The following is a 14417-nucleotide window of genomic DNA, read 5'->3' as shown; positions in this document are numbered from 1 at the left end:
TCAATGGCACTTTTGCAAAGCAAGGCAAAAATTGCTGTAAAACAAATTCACCACAAAACCACAAGCACATAAAACACCATGTCACATGTATTCCTTCACATTTTTGCTAAAAGAATGATATAAATGTGGAGTCTGTGGACTTTATCCTGCTAAAGGAGGAATGCAGGCTAGAGGCCTGAATGTTGGGCACTGGGAGTTGGCAAATGTTCAAAAGGATCAAAACACAGGTATGGACTTGAGCAGGTTTTACCTCGAAACATGATGGCTGATGTCAGTCTGATGGGGCAAGTTTACATCTGGCATATAACATCACACTCAGAAGTAAATAAAACACGTATGTACTATATAAACTGTCCAAATATTCCTCTGAAGTTCAGCTTTTACAATAAAGGGATAGTTCACCCAAAAATTAAAAATCTGTTATCAATTTCTCACACACATGTTGTTCTCAACCTGTTTAACTTTCTTCTTTTCTGCAGAACACAAAACAATATTTAGAGGTACAGTATGTTGGTCACCAAAACTGAATTCCTTCATTCTTGGTGGGATATATCTTCTGAAAAATATCTTCTCTCATATCTTACTCAGAAAAAAAGTAAATCATACAGAACAACATTTTGAACGAAATACCAAAAATGTACATTTTACAACAGTAAACAAAAGTCACAATATATTACATTGCTAATTTATAAAAAAAAGACTAATTAATCACTTTTTTCTGTAATTAATCACATCTAAGATTACAATTTGTTATATATTTTTTGCTTCTAATCCATATTTTCAAGTGCTCGCTTAGAGGTGAGCGCAGCTGATCATGGTCGTTCACTCCGGCGTTTCCTTTAACTGAGACATAACTGTGTTTACTTACAAATACATGGTCACTTTGGCACACAAGTGTGTGTTTTTCACTGTTCAAGCCCAATTAGGCAGAAAAAAAGCACTGAGTTCAGTTATCTCTCCGACAGTTCTCTGTCGCTGCTTACTGCATTTCAAAGGTTTAAAACCACTTGTTTTTAAACCGCAATGCTTAAAATCGCATGCAAACGATAAGCTTTTGTGACTGTGTAGTACACCAACGTCACATGAGCGTAACCAAGATGGAGACGATAGTCCAAAGTTTAAATAAATGATTTAATAATCAAATACATTTTTTAACAGTCACTTGTCAGTCGCAATGTCATCGATAAATGCGTTATTTTAAGCTACGTTCCAAACCGGAACCTATTCACTACGATCCCTATACTTGACATCACACATCCTCAGTAAACCCGACCCTGTTCCTCCCTCATCCTGAATCACATTACAGACCGCAATTATGTTATATTATATTATATTAATAGAAACAAAACCATTTCCAACTTCTGCTCTCATTTTGTTTGGACAGTTTACGTAGCAAGCAATGACGTTATTATGGACAATCTTTCTTCTGACTCACCAAATGAGAACAACCACTGAGACAGAGAGATGACTAGCATATTTGAATACATTTATAAAAACAAAAATATACTATATTATTAGTTAAAAAAACTCTCAAAAACTATGAAACCTATTTCCTAGATCTTCACTGTTTGTTGTTGCTTGTTGAGCTTGCTTAAACAGGAAGGATGATAATGTGGGTGATGTCTGGAGCAACCATAGATGTTCTCTCCCTCCCATTCACTCTGACGCAACTACAACATGCCTGTGCCTCAGACTCAGTCTCAGATTGAGATGAAGAGATATACGCCAGTACATTTGTCTCTACTGTCTCTCCTTCGGACTGTCCATCTCCTCTCTCACCGTTCTTTTACAGTTTGATGACCTCTGCATGTCTTCACCAAACACAATGCGTGTGCAAGTGTTTGAATGTGTGGTGTAAATGAACCACCACCCGAAAAAGACCCTATTTGTCAGTTTACTTAGGGTTTAACCACTGTGGGAGTGAGGCAGTGGGGGAAACAGATATTGGGTGTGAGAGGAGGATCACTGAACCGCTAATTCTAAATGGTATTTGCATCTCTTTCACAGCACATTGTAAATATTATCCCCCAACAGCACACACATACCATTTAATCTCACTGCGCCTTCAACTAGTAATAGTTATACAGTGGCAGTTTAGACAACATACTAATATGTGCCAGTATATGCTGAACCCAAAGGGGGAAAAAAAATCTAAAATCAGATCTTTGCAAAATCTCAGTAGTTTTCCTGGAGATCAAATGGAGATTTTGATCAAGTCTCTGACCTTCTCTGATGTTCATCTCATTATGTTTCTTCTCTTGAGATTCCTACAATGTCTTTTTTTTAATAAAAATACTTGCATGTGCAGTTAAAAACGTAACGTGTTTTATTTGAGTTGTGTATCTACTATCATATTTAAAGACATTTTAGGATCAGTATGGTTTTTTGCTCACCAAAGCTGCATGTATTTAATCAAAAATGCTGGTAAGCAGTATTGTGAGATATCTTCACAATTTTAAATATCCATTTTCATCATTTTTTATATATTCTAAAATGCAGTTTATTCAAGTGATGGCTGAATTTTCAACAACCATTACTCCAGTGTCACAGACTCAATCAGAAATCTTTCTAAAACGATGACAGTGGGGCTTCGACAGCCTTAGTCAAACGGGTTGGCACGTATGGTTGGGTTGCCGTGAGATTGTGGCATTAGAAATTGTGGTTAGAAGATTTTGGTTAGGTCAAATCAAGGGTTTACGCCACTGAACTACAAGGATGGAGCCTCAGCAGGAGGGATCTCAAGCACAACAGAAAGAAAGAAACCCTGATGTACAGTCTGAAGCTGGGCTGAGTTGAGTGGGGGACGGAGGGGTTGGCGGTGGCGGTGATTTGAGGTGTCGTCGTCGGCTAGTCGGCTAAACACTAAGGATGGAAGGTGCCCAATCGAAGACCCCAGAGATATCCCCTACTCGGCTCAATCCAGACGGTTGTCATGCTGATCCGCTGGGGAGACCACACTGTGGTTGATCCCCGGAGCCAGCATCGCAGCTATTGTGTGCTGACGCGCTAGGAAATATACTTCAGCCATTAACACCAGACAGAAGGAGATTCACATCACCATATGGAAGAAAGCGTAAATGGATGGAGAAGCATACTGTAAAGCTACGTCTTAAGGCCCGTACACACCGGGACGAATATCGAATGTCAGCGTTTTTCAACGCGTTTTTTGCGTTCACACCAAAGCTATTTTCGCTGACGATGAGCCGAGTGAACATGTAAATTCATTCCCTGACATTAGATGGCGCCCATTTGCCATGCAATACCACTCCATAACAGTTTTCTTTTATCAAGATGTTTGTAGTTGCAGTCGCGTTTGTCATATAGTTCTTTATGTTCTAGCACCTACGAGAAGACCAGCTCTACATTCATCTTGCCTCGCATCTTCCTCATCTTATTTCTTCCTGGCTGTGTAGATGGCGACGCGTATATCTTCTTCACAGTTGTGTGCTTGGCAAGACCGTTTTGTGTTTGAGCGCCTCCAAGTTGTGTTTTACTGTCTCTTCAGAAGCTCCAAACACGTGAGCAAAAGCGCTAATTTCATTGGTCGGATAGTTTTTGATGCGGCTCGTCAAAAAAAAAAAAAAAACGAAGGCGAGGCGTTTTTTTAAAAAATGACGCTTTTACGCGTCGGTGTGAACACTCACATTTGGCACCCTTTGTTTAGTCACGAGGCATTAAACGTCAGCGAATGACGTGCGCGAAATTCCAAATTCGTCCCGGTGTGAACAGGCCTTAAGTTGGTGCTTATCTTGGCGAAAGCCGAGTGCAAATCAGCATGAAGTTTTAACATCTACTCTCGTGTAATGGAAATCACATGTTGATTTGGTGCTCAAGAAACATTTCTGATTATTATCAATGTTGAAAACAAAGATTAATATTTTTGAAAAAAAAAAAGATAACAAATCTCTGATAATTCGAAAGTTCAAAAGTTTTTTTTTTGTAATTTGTATTTTATTCAGCATTATTTATCATCGTAAACAATGTAAAAGTCACTAGTGTCACTTTTGAGCAAACCTACTGAGTAAAACCATTAATTTATTAAAAAAGAAATCCCAAACATTTGATTGCAGTGTAGTATTATAGGTCCATTAGATCGGGAGATATTGAAGAATATTAAAGAATCTTAAAGGACCTAGGCATGACGTAATAAGCATGAAGACCTGGGCATGAAGTAATAAACACAGCAGGTGAGTCTTACAGGACATCTCCTCTCTACATGCATTCAGAGACTTGAATGACATCTTGACACTGGCCTCTTAACTCTCGAAGCTATAGAAATCCAATTAAGACTATGTCTACTTTTTAGAGTGAGCTGTCACAGTGAGCATTGCGAGCGCTTGTGGGCCTGTTTTGAAAAAAGATTCTTGCATGGCTGCTTGTGTGCATCTCGTGACCCTCTCTCTCTCCTGCAGGTGAGATAAGACTGGAATTTGCTTGTCCTCCAGGAGAGAAAGAACTATCACGAGCTGCCAAACCCCACCTCGGTACCCATATTCTGGCATGAAACTGCAGCAAAAACCGGGTACTCAGGGTGAATATCTCTGCCCTGAATGGATGTTATGGCTATGGACACAGATTGCTGATGTTTGGGTTGTATTCATGGGTGTGTTTGTTTCTCTTAAGTCTGCTTTTTTTGAGATCTGAGGTGCTTCATCAATTGTGACTCCAGGGGTTTTGGTGGATTCTATTACACACGCACACACAGACATGTGCAAAGGCACATCAACATGTATGTATATATTGTATATAGTAGATATATACACATCCTGGCATGTATAGAGTGCACTCATTCACACACACACACACACACACACACATACACACATCATATCTGATGGAGAACCCATACTGACGCCACACACTTATACATGTTCATACACCTTGACCTGCACAGTGTATGGACTCCTTCAAGTATGAAAAGTTCAAAGCAGACCCTTGCAGTTCAAGTTACCAGCAAACTCTCTGACCTGGTGACACTGGGTTCTGGCATCTGCAGAAGAACAGAAAACTAAAAAATCCCAGATGATCACAATTTCGATGTGTATATAAACTAAATAAGGAAATGTGAATTACTGACAAAGAGCATTTTTGTCTTCAACTACCACCAAAATAAACGTTGTCACGTGATACCAGATTTAACCACTAGGCGGCCAGTACTGAATGACAGAGTGGGTGGGAATTTTGGCCAGGAATTCCATCCTGCTTTGAGTTAAAAGGCTTTGGCATTGTAAAAATAAGAGAAAATCTGTCTTTTCACACTGCAAAAGACAACTCACAGTTAGATTGGGGTGTATCTACTACAACCATTTCTACACAGTAATCACAGTACTGGGACACAGGCCACCCCGATGAAAAAAAGTGTCCCATTTTTACTCTTTTTGGAGACTGTTATTGATATAAATGGTCAGTAACTCTTTATCTTTAGGTGACGTACTTACACGTTATTAAATGTAGAGTAATAACTAACCCTAAATCAAACCATACCCCTTACGGTAAGTCCATATTAAAGGGTCATGAACTGGCTTTTTAAATTTTGTTATATTGTTGTCTGAGGTCGTTTGCTTAGTTTATACATTAAAAAACATCGAAATTAAAAAGTAATTGGCTATTTTCCACCCTATTTTGAACCCAGCTCGAAAACGCTCGATTTTTCTGGGTGTCTGGCATTGAAGACTTGGAAGTAAACGCCCACTGCTGTGAGTGGACAGCAGTTTTGCATATTATAATGAGTTTCACTCTCGACCTGGTTTGTCATCACGAGGTAGGCATCTATGTTATATAGCTATGCCTGTAATGCACGAATTGGTGGGCGGGGCTAAACCGGCCGTGTTGAAGTAGGCGTTGATCTTCTTCTGCGGGGGGTGGTGTTTTATCCTCTTTGACGTCATAGTTCCCCACTTTGAAAAACGAGTCGTTTGCTGAGTCTTGTGTCAATAAAAGCTTTTATTGGACTAACAAGGACGTTTTGAGTTCTGAAACTTAAAGGATATTCTTATAATATGATGACCTCTTAGATGTCAAAAGCTGAAGGAAAATTTTATTTCTCAGTTCATCACCCCTTTAAGTAGGCTACATGTTAAAGGCAGGGTAGGTAAGTTTGAGAAACTAGCAAAAAATGCTGGATTTTGAAAGAATCCAATGGAGAAAATCCCACCCCCTCACTTCTGGGCTCCTTCCAAAGCCACGCTCCAAAAACGCATAAACGCGTGATGCCTGCAGCGCGTACTGCAGGTACAGATGGTACTGGGAATTTTGACTGCTCTTTCTTTGCCATAATTGTGAGACTTCCAAGCTGTCCTCTTTCGAAATGAGCAAGTCAACCGGGTGTGCGCATGTGGGTAGGTCCAGTAGCAGCGGGGTGGTAGCCAAGGTAGCGAGGGAGAGTGACAGTCGCCCAGCAAAATCATTGCATACGAATGGAAAGATTAGCTGTATTTACTGCAGCCCTGAAAGGACTACAGAAACTGGATTTTTATACACTTCTTTTCAGAGTACTTACAGTACATTATAGATATGTATTGCCTACCTATCCTGCCTTTAAGTACATGTGGTTAATTGATATTACAGTACTTATTTGAGTAAGTCACCTTAAATTGCAACCAAATTGTCTTTACCTGCAGCACAGAGTCAATTATGCACATTAAAAGTACAATATGTAAGAATTTTGTAATAAAATATAGAAAAATCATTTGCACAGTGTGATAAATTTCGGAATTTTCAATTGTCGGCTGTCACCGACGTAATATCCACGTTACCCCTTGCAGTACAAGCATGGTAACCATGGCGACAAACGTGGACAACAGCGTTACGTCTAGCAACAGTTGTTTCGTTAAACATTATGGACCATGGCAAGCAGACTTTGGAAAAAAAAGGAGAACTAAAACGAGGATCAATATCAGTGTGGCGTTTTCGAGATGCTGAGAGCTCCACTTCCGTGACAAACTTCGACTTGACAGAGCTCTTACAAGTACTTTATTAGACAGGTGAGCAAAAACTAATCAATGTTATATAGTTCAACATGATGAAATGTTAGAATATGATCTGTATGTTATTCAAACGTTGTTTCTAGCTTACTGGTAGGCTAGTCTCATACAGCCAACAAACTAACACATACAGTAGAATAATATTATAACACACTCAAATGCAGTTTAATGTGATAGTGTGTAGAGAAAGTGAAACAGTGTTGCATTACCTCACAAGCTTCATTCGCCAAATAAGCTGAACTGTGTGAGTAATTCAGCACTTGCGGGTAGTTCGGTAGAAATAAATGTCCTTATTCCTTTATATCCGCGGGACTTGCGTGTGGCGCTGATATCTGTCTCTCATTAGCAATCGAATCGAACCCTGCTTCATTCATGATAAAAACATCAATGAAGAGTTCAGATGCAAAAGTGCTGAGTGCCACTTGAAATTTTCTTCAAGAATGATCATTTCTATCAAGCTTGTATATTTAATCTCAGTAATTTGACTTAAATGACAATTAATAGGTAATCTTTATTGCCATTTAAGTGAAATTACTGAACTTAAATATACAAGCTTGATAGAAATGATCATATAGAAGAAAATTTCAAATGGCACTCAAAGGCTTTTGCATCTAAACTCTTTGTATTCACTCATCCATAAACATTATTAGATCCATAAGCTTGACAAGTTCCATAATTCAACTGGAATATTGCGTCATCAACCTACGCCTTTGTTACTGTAAGAAGTTAACAACCCCTAGTGGTGAAAAAATGACATATTATATCAACAGAACTGCTTCAGTTAACAAACGATAGAAGACATTTGCAAGTTTTGTTTTCTACAATGAACTGTAAGAAAACATCAACCTCATCCAGCACTCTTTTTGTTTTCTGTCTCATAAAGTATCACACCCATTACGGTGTGAGAAACAACTGCAAACAATTCAGTGAGCGAGTGAACTGTCCGAATTAATCAAATTGACTGACCTGACCAACTAGATCAAAGGTGCATCCCAAGTTGCTTACTTATATACTATTATATATGCCATTAAATAGTATGAGAACAAGTGTGTTCACACTGAAAATTCCAACAAGAAAAGGTACATTTATTTAACTGAAAAACTATTGGACACTTTATGCACTTAACTGTGGCACACATACCATCTTATGTACCAAAGGGGGAGGGGCAATCAGACTGATGTTGGATGACAAAATAAACTTACACACTAATACATTTATACACCAAGGCCGTGTGTCCACCAAAGAGTTTTTAGCCAGCTGAAAACACTAGACTGAAGACGCTGTGCTCTGGGTGGTTGAGAGCGTTTTTTCCGTTGAGACGTTTCTTTGCTATGATACAGAATATCCGCAGCACAGTTTACTTGTTACTTGAACTGATTTCGTAGATAATTTGTTTCATCGTAAAAATTAATTTTTCATCCATTTTGTTCGGTCAGCTCTGCTGGTTGATGTCGTTGTACAGAAAGAATGTTGTGACAGTTGTTTGGTGTGGTTTAGTCCCGCCCCTCCTCCACTGTGATTGGACGGGTGGGTTAAAAAAAGTGACAGTGATGACGAGCACTGTGTTTTATCCAAAGTTGAACATTTTTCAACTCTCGGCGACTAGTAAAAAATGCCGGGCGCTCGGCGCTTCGGCGTGAAAAAAACGCTCAGCGCCTCATTACGCTCATGGCATTTAAAAAACGTGGCGCTCCCATTGAAAACAATTGAAAACGTACGCCAGGCGCGTGGAAAAATGATTTGGTGGACACACGGCATAAGTGTGTCAGAGGTTCAGGGTTCTAAAGCATCTTGTATAGTTTTATTTTTTCTTGATTCAAACGGAAGATGTTCCTCAGTGATTTTACATCAGGGACACGTTTGTGTGAAATTTGATTTGTGATTACATAGGAAAGAATAGAGTCTCCGGAACGGCGTTAGTGATACATTGTAGCGCTCTTCTGTGTGTGAAGACTGTGGCTGTATACGAGTCACAAGAGAGCCAATGATAACAGCGGCAACGAACACTCGGCATGATTTCAAAAACAACTCATTCCAAAGCCAGATTGCCTCTTTTTTTTAAACATACAAACAAACAAACAAACAAATGAAATAAATATAATCTAATAATTTGAATTAGGCAGAGCCAACATCCCTGGTGCGAGATGTTTCAAAGAAGTGATGGGAACAATCGAACCAGGCAAAAAATGGTGGGGACGTCCCACCTGTCCATTCGTGAATTTGGCATTATAGTTCTAATCCTACAAAGACATGAAATTAATAATTAAATATTACCTTGGAAAATGATTCTCAGATTGTTATTTGGTAATCCCCAGCTATAGGCAAGGATTTATCAATAATAATTCACTAGGGCTCATGTCCCAATAAAAAGGACTGAACTAATTGCTTTGAGGCCTGTCCTGAGCATATTAACTCTCTCATGAACAATGTCAGATTCACTATCAGTATCTTTAAAAAGCATCAATGAGCACATGCCTAAAGCAAGGGACTCTTGCTTTAAGGATATATCTATTTGTGTAACATGACAAATGTTTCAAATTTGAAATTGGCCAAAATAATCAGTACCACACACACTGTCTCTCTGATAATGCAAATCAGGCAAACATTGGAGACATTTTGGTCTGGGGGTGGTATGTATGAACTGGCATTTTTAAGGACTCAAGGGGTTAAGAGGTTGTGTGAACAATGGGCTATGGTTAGATTCACTTATTGAATGGAACTGAGGGTCATGCAATCTTGCTGTTGGGGGATGGGGCGCACTATATGTCTAAATGCCAGTCCTGATGGCTAGCTAACTCCTCCCTCTATGAATGACAGATGCCACCTTTCACCTTGTAAACTCAGAAACAGAAATTGGGCGGAACCTTGGGGAGTAATATGAAAGAGCTCCAGATTCCTTATTGAGAATAAGAACAATCCAACAGCCAATCAATGGAAAGGGAAGAGAAAACTACATTCAAAATCTCTGTCAGGACCGGTGAACGACAATGCCCATTGGGAAATGTAGGAACATGATATGTTTTGTAGTAAGGTCACCAATGTGCACTTCTGTCCCTTTTAAGTGTGTATCTGTAGCTCTAGGACAGGTCCCTCCCTAAACATGTCCTCACCTGTCTGTCTCCTGCTACTAACTCTGACATTGGGACAATGAATCGGCCAAAATTATGCCATATCTTCTTATTTGTGGGATTGCATCCAATCAGGTTTAAAGATACAGACATGCAAAACATGTTGTCAGATTGATCACTCTGCGCTGCACAGGCTAAGAAGACAGAGACATGTAATGGGTTCATATGGAAATTTTAAAGATGAGAATAAGTATTCCTCATCTTTTCACATGAGAAAATAACCGGCATTTAATTTGTCAAAAAAGGCACATGTAATGAGCAAATAAAACTACAGTGTCAGTAATCTGATTGCAACTCTTCACATTTGCCAGTAAAATTTGTGCAACAAATTGTTGGTGCAGATAAGAAACCACAGCTTAGGCTAAAGATGATATAGATCAATAGCTGAGGTTAACCGATATGCAATATGCAGGGAAATAAAAACTACTGATAATAAAATAAATAAACACACAAATAAGCAAACACAAAATAGTCTGTCATTAGTCATAAACAAAGTTAAAAACCTGTTTGAGTCGCTGAATGTACAATTTAATGAATTACTGATATCATAAAGTTTCTGTTGCGTGTTTAACATTGTAAACATTTTAAAGAGCCATGCATCCTCTGTTTGTATAGCCTATGCAGTTTAATGAATTAAAATGTGATGTGCATTTTGCTGGACTTTCACTCAATAAAGTAGCTAAATTCAAACAATTAACGGATTGTATCTTTACAATTACACCTGAATATCGCATGTTTCAATTGATATGCTAGATTCGCACTTGTTCCATAGCTAGTTATAAAGTAACCTATAAAGTAGCCTCTGTTTATAAAGTTTAGCTGAGGCGGGAGTGACTGCATGCTACAAAAGAATCGTGACGGTTACGTTTTACCTTTTTAAATATAATAACTAAAAGAAGAAACAAGCAAACATGCACTTACCGCAGACTCCGACTTCTGCACCTCTGTGCTTAACGTGAGGAACACCACTAACACCGCGCCGACACTCTTTAAGTTCATACTGATTTTCAAAGATTCTGCCCTCTTAACATTGACAGTTACAACTATGGACACTTATTAAACTTATCATATTCCTCCGTTAAGCTAACTGCAAAAACAACAAGTTTTTTTAAAAACTTACAGAGGGATTCTAGTAAATTCTCAAGGCTGTCCTGTGCTGGCAGCGCTCGCAATAATGTACCCGTCACTTTACTGAATCCCCCTTAACCTGCATACCGCACTACTTTATATTCCTCCGCCAAATATAGATCCCCACAGACAGGTTACTTGTAAAGTCATAAAAATGATGAAGAGATTCAGTTAAATGTCTTAGGGGATTTCTTTATTAGATAAACAATTAATATAAACTATTTTATCCGCTGTTTTTTTTTCTTCTTTTAAATTTATAAGGAGAGTTGGTAGGAATGTCGTGGCGGAGGACGCATAACACAAACACACACACACACACACACACACACATAGGCACAAATAATATAAATATTAAAATAATATGTATACTTAGCCTATTCTATTATTGTATGCAGTTATTTTAAAAAAGTGGTGCAGCTATAGAGATATGACAATGAGTTTTTCATTTAAAGTTCACTTTTTACCCAATAGTTCTTTGCTGCAGTCACATTAAATAGAAGATTTATTTAAGGTGGACTAGCCTACTTTTATTTTGTAGGGAGTTAAAATTATTTTTCATTTTGCAACATATTATACGGTTATTGAAACTTACACGCATGTCTCGAGTCACTTGAATTGCTCTCTGATTAATGTATCATATAATTTACATAATGTTTGTTTTATTATGTCCAGTCTTGTGCGAGACATATAGGCTATTTAATGATATTTTAGATTACACGGGTGGTAGGCTTAGGCTACGCTGTTTTACTGATAACATTTTATTTACTATAGGCTAGCTGTTTGTTTAGAGGCGAAAGCGTGAGGCATGCGGGTGACTGACGGGCGAAACCCCGCCCTCTTCTCAAAGCACAGGCACTTGCGGTGCGTGCGTGAATCTACTCTGCCGCGAGGACAGCAGAAGTTTCTTGTGAGTGAACTCTTTTTCTCAGAGGACAAACTGAAGCAAAACTTAAAAATACCTGCATAAAATACATGTAGCATGTGCAAAGTAATATTTTAATCTATCGTTTAATTGTTTATATTTATCCCTTTTGTCCTCCGAAGTGGACGAACCGTTCACCGGATTCTCAAATGAATAGGTTTGTAGCCATTAACGGAGCCTTTTTGTGAAGACGCCGAGGATACATTACCTGCGTTTTCCTCAAAGCCTTGCAAAATGAAGCTTTGGTAAGTATATTTATATGTTATTAACTGTGAATACCAATTCAGACACTCGGTTATTAAGTAGTCAACTGTCAGTTTTAGTCATTCGAGTTAAATAAAGCACGGTTCTCGCAAACACACATGATGGATTTGTTTCTCTCACTCCACAGGAGTTTTGTGTTACCTGTTGTTTTGTATGCAGTGTCTGCACAAGCGGTAAGTGTGCTATCATTATTAAAAAACACTTCAACACTCACATGACGAATATAACTGCATTTCCCCTTGTGGTTTAGATCACTAGAAAGGATTTGATAATTTGCTTGTTATTTAAGTGAACATCTAAGTTGTTTTTAAACCAATAGCCTATACATCTAACATGTTTTCCAAACACATTTGGATGTATTTTATGACACAATCACTTAAGTTAAAACCTGTGAAGTTTTGTGTAGACTATTTGTTTGCCTTGTTAAAATAATTAGATGTCAAACGCTTACAATGGTTAGTATCACTGCGAAGTCTTTATTTAAAACAAAAATCCATGTAAAGTCTTGTTTGATTTGTGAAATGTCTCAGTTCTCACCACCAAACTGAAAAAAAAACACTCCTCCTCCTAATTAATATACAATATCCCTGTTTCTGTGCCACACCCATTTACCCCATCAGTATCCTATTGGCACTCACTATTCTAATTAGCTTCTGTTTCGGTTTTTCTTCTGTTTTGAATTGATTGTAAGCAATAATTTGGTTTCACATTTAGTGTACATTATTTATGCTGCATTTATCATCTTTTTCTCATGTTGAAGAAATAAATATGATACACATTATTTTTCGTAGCTAATTGAAATCTTTAAAGATTAGCCAAGTCATCAAACTGTGCTTTTGGGGAAATGTGGGTTGATGAGGTGCATATTTAATTGTTTCATATAAGTTGAGTGTAGAGTAATGATGAATGGTGTGTCTTGAGGACATTTGAAAGTACAGTAAGTTGATTTGGCTGTTCTGATTGTCCATAAGAGTTTATTTATCATGAACAGGCAGTGACCCTATATGGAAAATAGGAAAACGCATTTAATTTTAGCAGTTACTGGGAGCAATTGAAGTATGAGAGTATATGCATGATATCATAGAATAGAAAATGCATAGACCTATCAAATGGCAGCATTCTGGATGGACCCAAGCAGACATGAGATAGAGAGTAGTGGCAGTACAGTCTAGCCATGAAATGATTATAGCCTGCACTAATAAACAGCTTAGCAGAGTAATAATTATTGGAGGGCTGAATCGTCCTCCTGTTTCTTGTGTAGCATGAAGCAGGAAGACGGTTGCTTCAGTGTGGTCCACAATGGTAAGTGGGTCAGCTAGGAGTCACCTAGGATTTCGTATATGAGAATAGTGGGGGGAAAATGAAGAGGTCTTGACTGTGTTGAAGAGAAGTTAATTTGTGTTAAAAAGACAAATATCAGTATGATATTTGTGATGCCTCTCTCACTCCATATATCTAGCACCTCACTTCAGATCTGTTTAAAATGTCAACTATAGAAATGTACACTTATATTTATTTTTAATAAAATAATTGAATAATTTAAATTGGCTTTTGTTTTAATGACGGACACTTCCCAGAATTCCAATACTTGTAGAATTTGTTAGAATTGCACTGTAAAAATAAAAAACATTTTCAAGATTTGTTATCACAACATATTTTCTCTTGTCAAATCAACTTTATAATAATTTATTTAGTTGAGATAACTTATTATTTCGAGTTACTGATGGTTAAATTAATCTACTTCATTGTATTAACTCACTTTTTTTCAGTTCAATGAACTTAACATTTTAAGGCAACCAGGTTACTTACTTTTTAAAGTTAAACCAACAATATTTTTTTACAGTGCAGTAATCACAACATTTTTTCTTTTGTCAAATCAACTTAAATAATTTATTTAGTTCAGATAACATATAATTTTGAGTTTCTGATGGTTAAATTAATCTCCTTCATTGTATTACTGTAACTCACTTTTTCCAGTTCAATGAACTTAAC

The 14417-nt window shown here is 37.8% G+C and overlaps 2 protein-coding genes across 3 annotated transcripts in view; one reads left to right on the top strand and one right to left on the bottom strand.

Annotated features, from left to right (window-relative positions):
* Positions 1 to 11285, bottom strand: part of col4a5 (collagen type IV alpha 5 chain) — a 63429-nt gene extending 52144 nt beyond the window's left edge. Inside the window, exon 1 of the mRNA XM_039668825.2 lies at positions 11033 to 11285. Coding sequence (XP_039524759.2) covers positions 11033 to 11110 — 78 coding nt within the window. The 5' untranslated portion in view covers positions 11111 to 11285. The remainder of the gene's footprint in view (positions 1 to 11032) is intronic.
* A 778-nt stretch (positions 11286 to 12063) lies between these two features.
* The window catches only part of col4a6 (collagen, type IV, alpha 6), a 121830-nt gene continuing 119476 nt past the window's right edge, over positions 12064 to 14417 (top strand). For both annotated transcript variants that reach the window (XM_039668816.2, XM_089128742.1), the window contains exons 1-3: positions 12064 to 12146; positions 12284 to 12406; positions 12553 to 12598. In XM_039668816.2, the coding sequence (XP_039524750.2) occupies positions 12396 to 12406; positions 12553 to 12598 (57 nt within the window). In that variant the 5' untranslated portion in view covers positions 12064 to 12146; positions 12284 to 12395. The remainder of the gene's footprint in view (positions 12147 to 12283; positions 12407 to 12552; positions 12599 to 14417) is intronic.

This window comes from Pimephales promelas, chromosome 1 (assembly GCF_988280905.1).
Source record: "Pimephales promelas chromosome 1, fPimPro1.hap1.1, whole genome shotgun sequence".
Taxonomy (NCBI): Eukaryota; Metazoa; Chordata; class Actinopteri; order Cypriniformes; family Leuciscidae; genus Pimephales; species Pimephales promelas.
This window is presented reverse-complemented; position numbering and strand designations above follow the sequence as displayed.